Genomic DNA, 18,428 nt, shown 5'->3' with positions numbered 1-18,428 from the left:
TAGTTCACTTTTGAGTTACAACATTTTATTACCCAATTATTTTTTTATATTTTGTTTGCCCCCTTGTGACAGAAATACGAATCTTGACCTTATATCAATATGCACATAATTACATGCATACATACACACACACACACACATACACACACACACACACACACACAGTGGTAATTATAATTTGGCCGAACAACAATTGTGACGGCATATCTCGATGCAACTTAAAACAACCATTGCGATGATCAATGTGATGTTTACTGTTTGTTTGGTAAGGAAATTACAGCATCCTGAATGAGTGAAGGGACCAACGGACAGACCATTACAACAATTCAGCCGGTCATCGACAAATTAATTTAATGAATCCTGAAATCACAAGTTCATTTAATATATATTTGCTGTAACTCTACGCTGTTTTGTTTTCTTCTGGGATTGTTTCATTCAGCCTCATGGCTGCATCTGACACCCTTTTCCACAAGTCCTCAGTATCTTGCATCGACTCCAATGAAGCTAGAACGCTCTCCACAGAAACATTTGGCCACACACATGCTTGCGTCCACTCTCTGAGAGCAGTGTAGATTTGTTCCGGGACGTTGTTTCTGACCTCATCACAAATCTGCTCACACCGAGCGTCAACTGATGATTTGTATTCTTCGTCACCTGAAACAAATCACAAAATATACAGATGTGCGAGAACGGGATTTTACACTTCGATCGATTACACATTACAGGATAATTTAAAGGGATAGCAGTGCAACAGTTAGATAAGACCAACCAACGGTGACAGTCACTGTTAAATAATTAATTATTATATAAAACGATGCTAGTACAGAAAGGTACATGAGTAGGGCTATGGTAATGGGTAATTAGTAATTGGTCCCAGTCCCATCAGAATAGATCTGACCTTATTAGAAGACCTCTCCAAGTGAATCGACGTGCATGCAGTATGTCACTCAAGGCTTAATGTAGGAAATCGCACATTGACCTCAATAATGAAATATTATGCCCTTTTTACTCTCTCTTTTAACTGAACTGTAACATTATTGGGAAACAAAACATTAACATTGGTTTGGGGACATTTTTTGGTAAAAATGAGTCCATATTATATTTTGGTAGTACTTTCAAGAGCAAGTTATTCGAATTGTATTATAAATACAATCCCAGACCCTCCCAATCCGATAGTGAAGGTAGTCATGTTTCAATACATGATTTCTTTATTATTTCATTTTAATACAAAATGATAGCTTTTGTTGCTTGATATAGGTAATTTCCTTGAAGGCCCTGTAACCCGATATCTCGATATATGTTTTGTTGAAAGCACTTTGAGTTAACCGAGCTTACCTCATTCGATATGCAGGGCTTAAATGATGTTAGACATTGTCCTAATGGTACAACTCAAGGTGTACAGTCATGAGTCATTACTCAGTTATTATAGAATTTACTGGTACAACAATTGAAGTCTGTGGCTTGAAGCTTATCCATGTATATTCGTTATTACCAAAGTATTTAATTCACCCGTCAATGATTTAAATAATATATTTGGAGATGTTACCTGGTAAATGTCGCATAAACATTTTCCAATTTCCAGTTAGGTGGGTACATAAAATCTTGAAAATTGGTTCAGTCCAGGAAGTTGGCTCTGCAATAGTTGCACAAAGACGTGTTAGTAAATATTCAAGAGTGTCACATGTTATCAGGAAATATTCAACTGGACGGCCAGTGGAGTGTCACATGTTATCTGGAAATATTTAACTGGACGGCAAGTGGAGTGTCACATGTTATCAGGAAATATTCAACTGGGCGGCCAGTGGAGTGTCACATGTTATCAGGAAATATTCAACTGGACGGCAAGTGGAGTGTCACATGTTATCAGGAAATATTCAAGTGGACGGCCAGTGGAGTGTCACATGTTATCAGGAAATATTCAAGTGGACGGCCAGTGGAGTGTCACATGTTATCAGGAAATATTCAACTGGACGGCCAGTGGAGTGTCACATGTTATCAGGAAATATTCAACTGGGCGGCCAGTGGAGTGTCACATGTTATCAGGAAATATTCAAGTGGACGGCCAGTGGAGTGTCACATGTTATCAGAAAATATTCAAGTGGACGGCCAGTGGAGTGTCACATGTTATCAGGAAATATTCAAGTGGACGGCCAGTGGAGTGTCACATGTTATCAGCAAATATTCAAGTGGACGGCCAGTGGAGTGTCACATGTTATCAGGAAATATTCAACTGGACGGCCAGTAGAGCGTCACATGTTATCTGGAAATATTCAAGTGGACGGCCAGTGGAGTGTCACATGTTATCAGGAAATATTCAAGTGGACGGCCAGTGGAGAGTCACATGTTTTCAGGAAATATTCAACTGGACGGCCAGTGGAGTGTCACATGTTATCAGGAAATATTCAAGTGGACGGCCAGTGGAGAGTCACATGTTATCAGGAAATATTCATCTGGACGGCCAGTGGAGCGTCACATGTTATCAGGAAATATTCAAGTGGACGGCCAGTGGAGTGTCACATGTTATCAGGAAATATTCAAGTGGACGGCCAGTGGAATGTCTGGTAATGAATACTGCTTTCGGCATTGTTATGATGTTATACGACCGACGCTGGGAAACAGCTTCACAGTCAAACACACTAAAACGAGCTCGGTTTTTTAGGGTGATGGAAGAAAAACAAGGGTATTTGTGTAACCTAAAATGTATGCTGTTGTTAAAGCATGATGGCCTATTGACACGTAACTACAATTTAAAACCCATAAATCATGTTTAATAATGGACTGATGTGTTTGCTACCTTTAAGTCCTAAATAGATGCTGGATCTCCGAGATGTCTGTAGTGGAATTAAGGATGACCTTCTCCTTAAACCTATAGCTTGTGTCGTGGTCCCACTATTAGCTGTTGGTGTGGGCACTCTCGTAGTTGCTTGTGGAGATGAAACCCCCAACAAGGGCAGCGCACTGAAAATGCACCATACATTATAAACTGTTATTCTATGAAAATAAGATTTGATTTGTCTGTTCAGTATATCATTCAACATGAGACTTAATTCTCCGGGGAGAGGGGGTGGCCCAGTCGTCTAAGGCGCCGCGATTCGCTGTGCAGAGTTGCGTATCTTAGACACGCCAGAAACCTATGATTGTGGCCCGTTCGCCCCGATTATGTTTCTAGGTTTGTCAGCACCATACCCGTGCTCGTGGCTTTCACCGAAGTGGTAAACGTCTGAGACCTGCATCACTTCGGGCTTTCCTCCCACATTAAGCTGACACGCCGTGATATAACTGGAATACTGTTAAAAGCGGCGTTAAACCCAACTCACACACCCACTAATTCTCCGGCTGTGCCGATACAGGGCTATCTCATTGTAATGTTCAGGATGTATAGGAGTGTCCAAGGATGCAGTCAGTCATATGGCCTGTATATAAACGAGTTTGAAGCAGCCCGATCAGTGACTTGAAGCAATGATCAGTGATCCACACTCTTGGAGCACAGTGACCTGCAATTAGCCAAATCATAGTTTGACCACCGGATTCTCTTTTGTCGGCTCTTGTGACAAACATGGTTGATGTGGATATATTCATACCATAATCCTCTCTGGGCGAATCTGATATAATTACGAATATGATTGACTTAGGGTATTTATGGTCATACAGTATCACCGTGTTGGTCCATTATCCGACACTTGATAGAAAGAGAGCGGAAAAAAAAATATCTGAAGTTGGGTGTTTGTCATGTGTAAGAAAACCCCAAAGGAATATGATCTATCTCCATACATAACATACCTATTTGAGGAATAAATGTTTCTTCGACGCCTCCTACAAAGAAAGCACAGTGCTGCTAATACGCTGACGAAAACACAAACCAGCACGCCAGTAGGTATTAGCACTGATAGATTATTGGTCGCTTTGTGACGGTCATCATGCTTTGGAAGAATACCAACTTCATCTGAAACAGAACCGCAGAGAAAACATTACATTTTAGCAATTAACAGGTTCATGTTAATTCGTCATCACATTGAGGTTGGAAAAACTAATTTGAATGCATTGTAGTAAGACACGTAGAATCAACCCGTTGAGTGAGTGAGTATGGTGTTACGCCGCTTTTATCAATATTCCAGCAATATCACGGCGGGGGACACCAGAAATAGGCTTCACACATTGTACCCATGTATGGAATCGAACCCGGGTCTTCAGGGTGGCGAGCGAACGCTTTAACCACTAGGCTACCCGACCGCCCGAATCAACCTGTTGAATAATTCAACTAACCATATGTGGCCACCCATCTCGTCCACTTGTGAAATATAATGCATGATCAAAGGTACTATGGTCTTCCAGAAAGTAATTCATTGTTTCGAATAATTTAGAATTAAGTAAATATTCAACTTATCTCACAGTAAAATGTACAATAACACAGTTAATGAATCGCTGCATTAGATAGTGCCACGTTGTCAACACTGCTTAGATGTACATGCACTTTGAGTTCCAACCCAAGGGGATCGTTTCACATACCCTCGACATGTACCACGTCCAGCTCGGAACATATGGTGTTTTCGTTGTGACTGCAGTGCTTCAGAACTGTGGAGTTGTCGCTGCATAACGTGCACTGTTTACAGTTACCTCCCTGGAAATAAAACCCGGAAGCACAGTGTCCACACTCCTGGTCAGACACCTTTGTCCCTGGATACAGAGAAGGAATATCTTACAATCAATGATAATAAAGGAACATTGTGATCTTAGCCATCATTGTTTGCATTTAGAAGAAGACTGAACAGAAAAGACCTTTGTGTTCGAAAAACGCATCAGTCGGAAAGCGCACGTTAAATCTCCAAAGTAAGTAAGTAAGTAAGTAAGAAAAGACCTTTGTCCCTGGATGCAGAGAAGGAATATCTTACAATCAATGATAATAAAGGAATATTGTGATCTTAGCCATTATTGTTTGCATTTAGAAGAAGACTGAACAGAAAAGACCTTTGTCCCTGGATGCAGAGAAGGAATATCTTACAATCGATGATAATTACGGAACATTGTGATCTTAGCCATTATTGTGTGCATTTAGAAGAAGACTGAACAGAAAAGACCTTTGTGTTCGAAAAACGCATCAGTCGGAAAGCGCACGTTAAATCTCCAAAGTAATTATAAGTAAGTAAGTAAGTAAGAAAAGACCTTTGTCCCTGGATGCAGAGAAGGAATATCTTACAATCAATGATAATAAAGGAATATTGTGATCTTAGCCATTATTGTTTGCATTTAGAAGAAGACTGAACAGAACAGACCTTTGTGTTCGAAAAACGCATCAGTCGGAAAGCGCACGTTAAATCTCCAAAGTAAGTAAGTAAGTAAGTAAGAAAAGACCTTTGTCCCTGGATGCAGAGAAGGAATATCTTACAATCAATGATAATAAAGGAATATTGTCATCTTAGCCATTATTGTTTGCATTTAGAAGAAGACTGAACAGAAAAGACCTTTGTCCCTGGATGCAGAGAAGGAATATCTTACAATCGATGATAATTAAGGAATATTGTGAACTTAGCCATTATTGTTTGCATTTAGAAGACTGAACAGAAAAGATCAAGTGAATCAGGGCATAGTGAGAAGAACAGCAGAAGAAAATGTAATATAAGGGTAACGCTATTTTCCAAGGCATTATCATCTGCAGAAGCCTGAGGACTTCTACTTACAAGACCGAGGGCTTTTGCGAATGATAAAGCCCTGAAAAAATACTGTTTCCGTTATTTTAGCTAAACTGGATGGAATTTGTTATCAAATAAAAAGAAACAACAATATCAGTTTTGAAACATTTACTGCAATCAACACGAATATAACTGACCCACTTTTACAAACCAGATGACGTCACTTTTGAACGTGACGTCACCTATCCCTATCATATGACGTCACCTAACAACGGGCGTGATATTGGGCCTTCTACCATGAATTTGGAATTTACTCGATTCTGATTGGTCAATCAGAGGCTATTAAATCACAATAAACCCCCTCTGATTGAAACAGCTGGTTTGACGGCCGCATCACCGCGGAAGCTAATATTGATAGAATAGTACTATTTTCAGTCATTGTCGGTAGGCATATTTAAATAACTATATCTCCAATTACAGGTTACAAAATGCACGGATGCGGTTACTACAATATTCAAAGGATGTGTGGCAATACATTTCGTGCAGAAAAACACGACAGAAATCAACAAAGGGAATGTATTTACGTTTTGGAGACAACAGAGAGCTTGAAATTTTGGCGCTTTTCTATATACGACTGTGACGTCATATCTTTTGCGTCACAATGAGAGATATGACGTCATAATGGTGACGCGCGATGTAGAGCGAAAGCCATGCAAAGCTTGCTTTGTTTTCTTTAGGGATGCCCACCTCATGTTAGCTTACCAAGTTGCCGTGCTTATATGCTTCCAATGCCTGTCATATGTTCGAGTGAAGTATTACGGTGTTAACAAACTGCCTGAGTATATACAGCACCATATTTAGTTCGGTGATTCGGTAATTCAGATCGATAACCCACTCAAAACACTGAACTCAACCCATGCCGCTTCACACAGTATATTTGCTAACACCAAAGAGTTCGCGTTTTATTTAGTCATGGTAGAATGGAGATAAACATACTGTGTTTTCAATGTAGAGCTAGGTTACCTGTAGATTTAACCGCGCTAAATATAACATTTGAAACCTCACGCTGCGCGTTCGGTTCCAAATTCAATTTAGCGGGGTTAAATCTACAGGTAACCTACCTCTACATTGAAAACACAGTATGTTCATCTCCTAATTATCAAGTTACAGTGGCCCGCGCATTTCTGATAACATGCGGGCGGTTTAATAATAGTTCTATCCATTTTAGCTATAAGACCATATTAAGGAAAAAGTCATGTAAGTTATACTGAAGCAGCCATGAGGCAAATAGAAGGATGCAGGCTGGTGTTGCCTAACATAGTCAGGCATAGCACTGGCATGAAAAAGCATGTATCAAACAAAACAATATAAGAAAAAATCAAAACACGTCCTCAGACAAGGAGAAGACAAGGATAAGAGAGACAATACAAGCATGTAAGACAAGGATAAGAGAGACAAGACAAGCATGTAAGACAAGGATAAGAGAGACAAGACAAGCATGTAAGACAAGGATAAGAGAGACAGAAAGGCATGTAAGACAAGGATAAGAGAGACAAGACAAGCATGTATGACAAGGATAAGAGAGACAAGACAAGCATGTAAGACAAGGATAAGAGAGACAAGACAAGCATGTAAGACAAGGATAAGTGAGACAAGACAAGCATGTAAGACAAGGATAAGTGAGACAAGACAAGCATGTAAGACAAGGATAAGAGAGACAAGCCAGGCATGTAAGACAAGGATAAGAGAGACAAGACAAGCATGTAAGACAAGTATAAGAGAGACAAGACAAGCATGTAAGACGTGGATAAGAGAGACAAGACAAGCATGTAAGACAAGGATAAGAGAGACAAGACAAGCATGTAAGACACGGATAAGAGAGACAAGACAAGCATGTAAGACAAGGATAAGAGAGACAAGACAAGCATGTAAGACAAGGATAAGAAGGACAAGACAAGCATGTAAGACAAGGATAAGAGAGACAAGACAAGCATGTAAGACAAGGATAAGAGAGACAAGACAAGCATGTAAGACACGGATAAGAGAGACAAGACAAGCATGTAAGACAAGGATAAGAGAGACAAGACAAGCATGTAAGACAAGGATAAGAGAGACAAGACAGTCATGTTAGACAAGGATAAGAGAGACAAGCCAGGCATGTAAGACAAGGATAAGAGAGACAAGACAAGCATGTAAGACAAGGATAAGAGAGACAAGACAAGCATGTAAGACAAGGATAAGAGAGACAAGACAAGCATGTAAGACAAGGATAAGAAGGACAAGACAAGCATGTAAGACAAGGATAAGAGAGACAAGACAAGCATGTAAGACAAGGATAAGAAGGACAAGACAAGCATGTAAGACAAGGATAAGAGAGACAAGACAAGCATGTAAGACAAGGATAAGAGAGACAAGACAAGCATGTAAGACAAGGATAAGAGAGACAAGACAAGCATGTAAGACAAGGATAAGAGAGACAAGACAAGCATGTAAGACAAGGATAAGAGAGACAAGCCAGGCATGTAAGACAAGGATAAGAGAGACAAGACAATCATGTTAGACAAGGATAAGAAAGACAAGACACGCATGTAAGACAAGGATAAGAGAGACAAGACAGTCATGTTAGACAAGGATAAGAGAGACAAGACAAGCATGTTAGACAAGGATAAGAGAGACAAGACAAGCATGTAAGACAAGGATAAGAGAGACAAGACAATCATGTTAGACAAGGATAAGAGAGACAAGACAAGCATGTAAGACAAGGATAAGAGAGACAAGACAAGCATGTAAGACAAGGATAAGAGAGACAAGACAAGCATGTAAGACAAGGATAAGAGAGACAAGACAGGCATGTAAGACAAGGATAAGAGAGACAAGACAAGCATGTAAGACAAGGATAAGAGAGACAAGACAAGCATGTAAGACAAGGATAAGAGAGACAAGACAGGCATGTAACTCAAGGATAAGAGAGACAAGACAAGCATGTAAGACAAGGATAAGAGAGACAAGAAAAGCATGTAAGACAGGGATAAGAGAGACAAGACAAGCATGTAAGACGTGGATAAGAGAGACAAGACAGGCATGTAAGACAAGGATAAGTAAGACAAGACAAGCATGTAAGACAAGGATAAGAGAGACAAGACAGGCATGTAAGACAAGGATAAGAGAGACAAGACAAGCATTTAAGACACGGATAAGAGAGACAAGACAAGCATGTAAGACAAGGATAAGAGAGACAGAAAGGCATGTAAGACAAGGATAAGAGAGACAAGACAAGCATGTAAGACAAGGATAAGAAGGACAAGACAAGCATGTAAGACAAGGATAAGAGAGACAAGACAAGCATGTAAGACAAGGATAAGAAGGACAAGACAAGCATGTAAGACAAGGATAAGAGAGACAAGACAAGCATGTAAGACAAGGATAAGAGAGACAAGACAAGCATGTAAGACAAGGATAAGAGAGACAAGACAAGCATGTAAGACAAGGATAAGAGAGACAAGACAAGCATGTAAGACAAGGATAAGAGAGACAAGCCAGGCATGTAAGACAAGGATAAGAGAGACAAGACAATCATGTTAGACAAGGATAAGAAAGACAAGACACGCATGTAAGACAAGGATAAGAGAGACAAGACAGTCATGTTAGACAAGGATAAGAGAGACAAGACAAGCATGTTAGACAAGGATAAGAGAGACAAGACAAGCATGTAAGACAAGGATAAGAGAGACAAGACAATCATGTTAGACAAGGATAAGAGAGACAAGACAAGCATGTAAGACAAGGATAAGAGAGACAAGACAAGCATGTAAGACAAGGATAAGAGAGACAAGACAAGCATGTAAGACAAGGATAAGAGAGACAAGACAGGCATGTAAGACAAGGATAAGAGAGACAAGACAAGCATGTAAGACAAGGATAAGAGAGACAAGACAAGCATGTAAGACAAGGATAAGAGAGACAAGACAGGCATGTAACTCAAGGATAAGAGAGACAAGACAAGCATGTAAGACAAGGATAAGAGAGACAAGAAAAGCATGTAAGACAGGGATAAGAGAGACAAGACAAGCATGTAAGACGTGGATAAGAGAGACAAGACAGGCATGTAAGACAAGGATAAGTAAGACAAGACAGGCATGTAAGACAAGGATAAGAGAGACAAGACAGGCATGTAAGACAAGGATAAGAGAGACAAGACAAGCATGTAAGACACGGATAAGAGAGACAAGACAAGCATGTAAGACAAGGATAAGAGAGACAGAAAGGCATGTAAGACAAGGATAAGAGAGACAAGACAAGCATGTAAGACAAGATAAGAGAGACAAGACAAGCATGTAAGACAAGGATAAGAGAGACAAGACAAGCATGTAAGACAAGGATAAGACAGACAAGACAAGCATGTAAGACAAGGATAAGAGAGACAAGACAAGCATGTAAGACAAGGATAAGAGAGACAAGACAAGCATGTAAGACAAGGATAAGAGAGACAAGACAGGCATGTAAGACAAGGATAAGAGAGACAAGACAAGCATGTAAGACAAGGATAAGAGAGACAAGACAAGCATGTAAGACAAGGATAAGAGAGACAAGACAAGCATGTAAGACAAGGATAAGAGAGACAAGACAAGCATGTAAGACAAGGATAAGAGAGACAAGACAAGCATGTAAGACAAGGATAAGAGAGACAAGACAAGCATGTAAGACAAGGATAAGAGAGACAAGACAGTCATGTTAGACAAGGATAAGAGAGACAAGCCAGGCATGTAAGACAAGGATAAGAGAGACAAGACAAGCATGTAAGACAAGGATAAGAGAGACAAGACAAGCATGTAAGACAAGGATAAGAGAGACAAGACAGTCATGTTAGACAAGGATAAGACAGACAAGACACGCATGTAGACTGCAGCCGATGTTCACTGAGGGAAAAATATACGATGTATATAGAACTTACCTTTTTTCACTACAACCTGTCCAGGTTGGCAGGGCGTGTATGTGGAGCAGTGACGTATCTCTGCATACCCGACCCCCTGTTTTTGTTCAAAGTATCCCTCCCTGCACTCACAGAGCATGTCATGGGTGGCCGAGCAGCCCTGGACTTGCACCATGTTCCGGTCATGGAGGCAATGGGCGTGGCAGGGTGCACAGCGCGTGGCCTGAGTATGGTAAGTCTGGAAGTGTTGAGGCGGACATCGATGACACACAGAAAAAGTAAAGTTCCTTGAACAGTGGCTGTGGAGGAATGTCCCAGGTTTACACTTCAAACATATATTCTCGCCGTGTGTGTATGTCGTCAGGCGGTCCGAAACCTGGTAATTGAAACATACAATCGGATTTTTAAAAGAGCACTCATTATTGCAATATCATTTATTTACTTCATGATAGGGCATAATTATAATCATGTGTACATTGCATGGTGAATATTGTTTGCTCAGGATAAGGTACGTTAGGGCCCCCTGTTGCCACAGAATATGTCTATATTTGAAAATTTGCAACTCTTAGAAACCATTAAATTTTCAGATGCCATCTGAATGATTAAGAGAGTTTTCCTTTCAAAATGTACATGTTTTGACTTACAAGAAACCTATATGCATATGTACTGCTTATCACTTACGCCAAGCTGAATGTCTCAACGAAAATGTTATTTCGTGTCTCCGAAATCCAGGGTAACGGAACTAGTTTTTTTTATATCACATCAATTATGTATACATGACACTTTTTTATGGAAAGCTACTTCTTTTTATTCTTCTTATCCAAAACAAGTTGGGATGAATGTGCAAAACATTGTGTTGTGTAATATATATATAGTACTCTATGCATTTAGTAAGCATTCACCTGATGAAGGAGCACAAAGTAGCTCTGATACGTCGCACAAAGAACAGAAAGAAGTTTCTATCCATAAAAAAGTGTTATGTATTTATGTTTTCCCAACTTGTAAACGCCTATCAAAGACCACATCAATCAAGTAACGTGAAATTGTCTTTTTGGATGTGCATGAATGAGTACATCTTTTGTCACTGTTTGGAGTCACGGTTTACAATGTTCGGAGTGGACAGATGATGCACTTATAAACTCTCCAAGTTGGTTGGTGTCATCAATTCATTGTGGGAACGTTGGTTCCGCATTCAACTGTCGTCCATAGATATATATAAATCAATATGCATATTGCCCAACAGTCAAGGTAGACATTTAAAGATTGGGTTTATGAGAGTGATGGGTCTTCCTTCAAGATTCATGCTTCAGAACATATCTTTAAAAAAATTGGTATTTTTTTCACAACGCTTAAGACTTGAAAATGATTAGCTCGTCATCTCAATGTGGCGTTCATACTCACGGGAGCTGGGATCGCGGCCGTCTGTAACAGTGATGTCGTTGTTAGTAGCAGGGTAACGTAGATACCGACAGCAGCACCAGGTCCTCGTCTAGGGTACAACATCAGCATCCGTGTTGTGCCCTGCTCTGTGTGTCGGCGAGTACCTTGTTGTGCTACTCGAGTCCCTTGTTTCATGGCTACACTAGATCCCATTCATTTATTCTGAAATTATTAAATAGTTCAATGTCATTTGCAATGTGAGTGAGTATGATTTTTCAACGCCTTTAGCAATATTCCAGCAATATCACGCTGGGAGACACCAGAAATGGGCTTCACACATTGTACCCATGTCGGGAATCGAACCCCGGTCTAAGGCGTGACAGGCCGCTGTAACCACTAGGCCACCCCACCGGCCCTCATTTGCAATATACAGTGATCAGTTGTAATATAAAGCAATTTACAGGAATATTTAGAACATGTAGGTTTACTCCATATACACGGTGTCTAAAATTATAGTACGTGGATGAACACCCGATTGAGGTGTATGTAAGTGCCACTCGTTTCAATCTGAACCAATCGTTTCATTTCATTCAGTTATACAATTCCTACATTTTAACCAAAAAAGATTCTTTTTAAAACAAGTTGCATTAATTATATTAAATCAAGAAAGGATTTGTATCAACCAATCAGGCCTTGTGAACATGAGACACGAGAAATTTGAAAGCCATGGAGGATAATTGTGTGTTCAGTATATGTGGAACCCGTGAAGATCCGCGGTAGAATAGGTCTTCAGCAACCCGTGCTTGCCGTAAAAGGCGACCATGCTTGTCGTAAGAGGAGACTAACCGGATCGGGTGGTCAGACTCGCTGATTTGGTTGATGCATGCCATCGTATCCCAGTGGCGTGGATCGATGCTCATGATTTTAATCAATGGATTGTCTGGTCCAGACTCGAATATTTTCAGACCGTCGTCATATAGCTGAGTGCGGTGTAAAACAACAAACCAACCAACCAGTATATGTGGGCATTGCCACCGGTAGAGAAGGGTATTATGTGGCGAATATTCCATGTCATTTAAAATGAATTGATTTAGAGAAAATATTTCTCTTCTTGTCCTCGAATACCACCAAACGTATAGAAATAGCCAATGTAGTTCAATGTAGACCGAAATAATCGCAAAATACCTAATACAGTTTTGACAATCATCTATATGTGTATCCAGATGTTAGTTAAGGAGAAAGTGAATTAGATTTAGTGGGGTTTGAACCGAATTTTAGGTAATCACGACGTGTCACCCAATGTAAGAAGAGAAAGACTCTAAGTGATTCAGAAGGAAACATTTCACTTATCAATGGGCGAGTCTGAGATTGGATCAGCCCATCCTTGTATCTACTTAGTTTTATTATAGCTACCATACACCAAGGGTGTGTACCTTCGTTTGTCCGGCAGTGTGTTTGCTAGGTGTGTTGTACTAATGTTAGTTTTCTAGATGTGTTGCACTGTTGTTTGTTTGCTAGGTGTGTTGCACTGTTGTTTGTTTGCTAGGTGTGTTGTACTGTTGGTAGTTTTCTAGATGTGTTGTACTGTTGTTTGTTTGCTAGGTGTGTTGTAGTGTTGTTTGTTTTCTAGGTGTGTTGTACTGATGTTTGTTTGCAAGGTGTGTTGTACTGTTGTTTGTTTGCTAGGTGTGTTGTACTGATGTTTGTTTGCTAGGTGTGTTGTACTGTTGTTTGTTTGCTAGGTGCGTTGTACTGTTGTTAGTTTTCTAGATGTGTTGCACTGTTGTTTGTTTGCTAGGTGTGTTGTACTGTTGTTAGTTTTCTAGATGTGTTGTACTGTTGTTTGTTTGCTAGTTGTGTTGTAGTGTTGTTTGTTTTGTAGGTGTGTTGTACTGGTGTTTGTTTGCTAGGTGTGTTGTACTGTTGTTTGTTTTCTAGGTGTGTTGTACTGTTGTTTGTTTGCTAGGTGTGTTGTATTGTTGTTTGTTTGCTAGGTGCGTTGTACTGTTGTTAGTTTTCTAGATGTGTTGTATTGTTGTTTGTTTGCTAGGTGTGTTGTACTGTTGTTTGTTTTCTAGGTGGGTTGTACTGATGTTTGTTTGCTAGGTGTGTTGTACTGTTGTTTGTTTGCTAGGTGCGTTGAACTGTTGTTAGTTTTCTAGATGTGTTGTACTGTTGTTTATTTGCTAGGTGTGTTGTACTGTTGTTTGTTTTCTAGGTGTGTTGTACTGTTGTTTGTTTTCTAGGTGTGTTGTAGTGTTGTTTGTTTTCTAGGTGTATTGTGCTGGTGTTTGTTTGCTAGGTCTGTTGTACTGTTGTTTGTTTTCTATATGTGTTGTACTGATGTTTGTTTGCTAGGTGTGTTGTACTGTTGTTTGTTTGCTAGGTGTGTTGTACTGTTGTTTGTTTCCTAGATGTGTTGTACTGATGTTTGTTCGCTAGGTGTGTTGTACTGATGTTTGTTTGCTAGGTGTGTTGTACTGTTGTTTGTTTTCTAGATGTGTTGTACTGTTGCTGGTTTGCTAGGTGTGTTGTACTGTTGTTTGTTTGCTAGGTGTGTTGTATTGTTGTTAGTTTTCTAGGTGTGTTGTACTGATGTTTGTTTGCAAGGTGTGTTGTACTGTTGTTTGTTTGCTAGGTGTGTTGTACTGTTGTTTGTTTTCTAGGTGTGTTGTATTGTTGTTTGTTTGCTAGGTGCGTTGTACTGTTGTTAGTTTTCTAGATGTGTTGCATTGTTGTTTGTTTGCTAGGTGTGTTGTACTGTTGTTAGTTTTCTAGATGTGTTGTACTGTTGTTTGTTTGCTAGTTGTGTTGTAGTGTTGTTTGTTTTGTAGGTGTGTTGTACTGATGTTTGTTTGCTAGGTGTGTTGTACTGTTGTTTGTTTGCTAGGTGTGTTGTACTGTTGTTTGTTTGCTAGGTGTGTTGTATTGTTGTTTGTTTGCTAGGTGTGTTGTACTGTTGTTTGTTTTCTAAGGTGTTGTACTGATGTTTGTTTGCTAGGTGTGTTGTACTGTTGTTTGTTTGATAGGTGCGTTGAACTGTTGTTATTTTTCTAGATGTGTTGTACTGTTGTTTGTTTGCTAGGTGTGTTGTATTGTTGTTTGTTTTCTAGGTGTGTTGTACTGTTGTTTGTTTTCTAGGTGTGTTGTAGTGTTGTTTGTTTGCTAAGTGTGTTGTACTGTTGTTTGTTTGCTAGGTGTGTTGTAGTGTTGTTAGTTTTCTAGGTGTGTTTACTGATGTTTGTTTGCAAGGTGTGTTGTACTGTTGTTTGTTTGCTAGGTGTGTTGTACTGTTGTTTGTTTCCTAGGTGTGTTGTATTGTTGTTTGTTTGCTAGGTGCGTTGTACTGTTGTTAGTTTTCTAGATGTGTTGCACTGTTGTTTGTTTGCTAGGTGTGTTGTACTGTTGTTAGTTTTCTAGATGTGTTGTACTGTTGTTTGCTTTCTAGGTGTGTTGTACTGATGTTTGTTCGCTAGGTGTATTGTACTGATGTTTGTTTGCTAGGTGTGTTGTACTGTTGTTTGTTTTCTAGATGTGTTGTACTGTTGTTTGTTTTCTATGTGTGTTGTTCTGTTGTTTTTTTGCTTGGTGTGTTGTACTGTTGTTTGTTTTCTAGATGTGTTGTACTGTTGCTGGTTTGCTAGGTGTGTTGTACTGTTGTTTGTTTTCTAGGTGTGTTGTACTGTTGTTTGGTTTCTAGGTGTGTTGTACTGATGTTTGTTTGCTAGGTGTGTTGCACTGTTGTTTGTTTGCTAGGTGTGTTGTACTGTTGTTAGTTTTCTAGGTGTGTTGTAGTGTTGTTTGTTTTCTAGGTGTGTTGTGCTGATGCTTGTTTGCTAGGTGTGTTGTATTGTTGTTTATTTGCTAGGTGTGTTGTACTGTTGTTAGTTTTCTAGATGTGTTGTTTGTTTGGTAGGTGTGTTGTACTGTTGTTTGTTTTCTAGGTGTGTTGTACTGATGTTTGTTTGCTAGGTGTGTTGTACTGATGTTTGTTTGCTAGGTTTGTTGTACTGTTGTTTGTTTTCTAGGTGTGTTGTAGTGTTGTTTGTTTTCTGGGAGTGTCGTACTGTTGTTTTCTAGGTGTATTGTACTGTTGTTTGTTTTCTAGGTGTGTTGTACTGATGTTTGTTTGCTAGGTGTGTTGTACTGATGTTTGTTTTCTAGGTGTGTTGTACTGTTGTTTGTTTTCTGGGAGTGTCGTACTGTTGTGTTCTAGGTGTATTGTACTGTACAGCAGTGCCCTGCAGCCCGTGTAACACAGACCTGCACATCGCTAAGTCATCCCTGTAACCCGAACTGAATAACTTACATTCACGACCAGACGGTGTCTCCGCATGACTGCCACCCAAGACACAAGAGGGGTGGATATTTACAGGCTTTGACAACAGCTGATACAGAATTACAGAATTATGTAACAAAGACTTTTGATTTGGTGTAACTGTCTCAATCCAAGTTCATAAACGTAATGAATGACGTTGTATGTGGTAGTCAATACCTGTCTCTGTAAACGTCCTCCATCTTCGTGATCATCTTCAGCGAATGGCAATGTTATGACACAATACAGGTTTAGATGTTACAGGATCTCACATAATCCATCGTTTGACTTACATGCGACGTTACATCTATCTTCTAGTCAAATGTTATATAAAGTGATTGTCCAGTGCGTTTCCATCATGTCAGCTGAACTTCATTCTCAGCTAGCTAATGAACTGTACACGGTAAAGAATAAGATCTACAGATGCTTACCGTTCGGGTGATCCTGAGATCGCAGACTGTTGCCCACACGACTAGCTGCGTGTATAACTCACGCTGAATAGCACTGCCTCTGATATTGAATGGCGTTAAGGATAATAACTCACTTCGACATTTCTGAAATGCTTACGCGTGATTACAGGATAACGTGGTTTTCAAATGTGAGTTGTAAAGGCGTTTAAATTAAACGATATATTTTGTTCATATTAAAACAGTAACCAAGATTAGTTATCATTACATATAAGATAGTTTAACAAAGTAGAAACATTTTTATTGCAGTGCCCCATTTTATTTGCAACGTAGGTGTCATTCCACACGTACAAGTTTGTGACCAGTAAAGTTGGTTTGATACTGGAAGACAATATATACTCTTACGATGTGTGTGTTTCTGTATCAAATAACGACTTCCATGAACGACGTGGCTCGATGGTTTCATCCCATACTTCTGTAGCAATCGAGTTGAAGGGTTTCATACATAAACCTTGGTAACTATTCTGTACAAAAAAGTTAGGGATCGTGATTATGGTGTTGGAAAACCAACAGGCATGGTCAGGACGAATCTGGGATGATATACATGTCGGTGTTTTACAATATGCTGTCTGTCATAGTATAATCATGTCACTGCATTGTATCTGACAGGTTAAAAGAAATGTCCCTAGTTTCCTGGTTACGACGAAAACCATCCTGCGCCACAGTGTCCCAATTGTCGGTAGGAAAACCTTTTATACTCAAAAACAAAGCGTGAGGGATCATGAATATTTTTGGGAGATTGTTTATGGTAGTTACGAGTGAGCACACAATTTGATAAAACATATCCAAAAAGAATTCAATCAGTCGTTCAGTATATTGAGTTTACGTACACACAAGTGAGAATGATGTGGCTCAGGATGGTCTTCATCATGCTAAGGAAACTATGGGCATTAAAGTTTCTTTTAGACTCTCACATATACATGTAATGTAGTGACATTGGTTAAACTATTACATAGAGTTGAATCTCCAAAGCGTGTCAGACAACTATATAGTTGTGGTTGCAAATCCCATTCGTCCTGATGACGCTTTTAGGTAAACGTCTAAGACCCGCATCGCTTAAAGCTTTTCCCCTACATTTGCTGACATGTCGTAATTTGGTTGGTTGATTTGTTGTTTAACGCCGCACTCAGCAATATTCAAGCTATATGACGGCGGTCTGTAAATAATCGAGTCTGGACCAGACAATCCAGTGATTAATATCATGAGCATCGATCCACGCAATTTGGATCGATGACATGCATCAACCAAGTCAGCGAGCCTGACTATCCGATCCCGTTAGTCGCCTTTTACGACAAGCATAGTCACCTTTTACGGCAAGCATGGGTTATTCACGGGTCTGGCATGCCGTGAAAAAACTAATATAGACATAAGCAACTAAAAACAATTCTATATTCATAAGAAATTTGCTAAAAGCAGAGTCCATTGTACGATTCCGACTATATCATGAACATGTTGTTTATGAATCACTAACAAATGGTGTCCACACCAGGTGTTCGCAAAAATAGCATATTCTGCCCGACAAATGGCATCCCAAATCAATAATGATGAGTTATATGCCCACATAGCATAGTTACCCCGTCACATATCATGTTTCAGTTATGAAAATATATGTTATAATATAAAAAGGCACACTGAAAAAACAAACGAATACAAGATATGTTCAGTCCATCCACAGCCTTGTGCGACATACGTACATTGGATAGATGCAT

The 18,428-nt window shown here is 39.6% G+C and overlaps 1 protein-coding gene across 2 annotated transcripts; it reads right to left on the bottom strand.

Moving 5' to 3' along the window:
* Nucleotides 1-234: 234 nt before the first annotated feature.
* LOC124152870 lies at nt 235-16,774 on the bottom strand. Of its 2 annotated transcripts, none has more exons than XM_048392007.1 (8): nt 16,684-16,774; nt 11,959-12,159; nt 10,579-10,933; nt 4,507-4,674; nt 3,781-3,943; nt 2,795-2,958; nt 1,547-1,633; nt 235-654 (listed from the first exon to the last, which is right to left on the bottom strand). In XM_048392007.1, the coding sequence occupies exons 2-8, from the start codon at nt 12,148-12,150 to the stop codon at nt 401-403; spliced, it is 1,383 nt and encodes a 460-aa protein (XP_048247964.1). In that variant the 5' UTR covers nt 12,151-12,159; nt 16,684-16,774; the 3' UTR covers nt 235-400. The 2 variants fall into 2 exon arrangements, with proteins under 2 accessions (XP_048247964.1, XP_048247963.1); XM_048392006.1 differs by having other exon boundaries at nt 16,433-16,747.
* Nucleotides 16,775-18,428: the final 1,654 nt, after the last annotated feature.

The sequence above is a fragment of the Haliotis rufescens genome, unplaced genomic scaffold, assembly GCF_023055435.1.
Source record: "Haliotis rufescens isolate VD_foot unplaced genomic scaffold, xgHalRufe1.0.p SCAF_105, whole genome shotgun sequence".
Classification (NCBI taxonomy): domain Eukaryota; kingdom Metazoa; phylum Mollusca; class Gastropoda; order Lepetellida; family Haliotidae; genus Haliotis; species Haliotis rufescens.
Note: the sequence above shows the minus strand (reverse complement) of the source record. Positions and strands in the feature narration are given on the sequence as shown.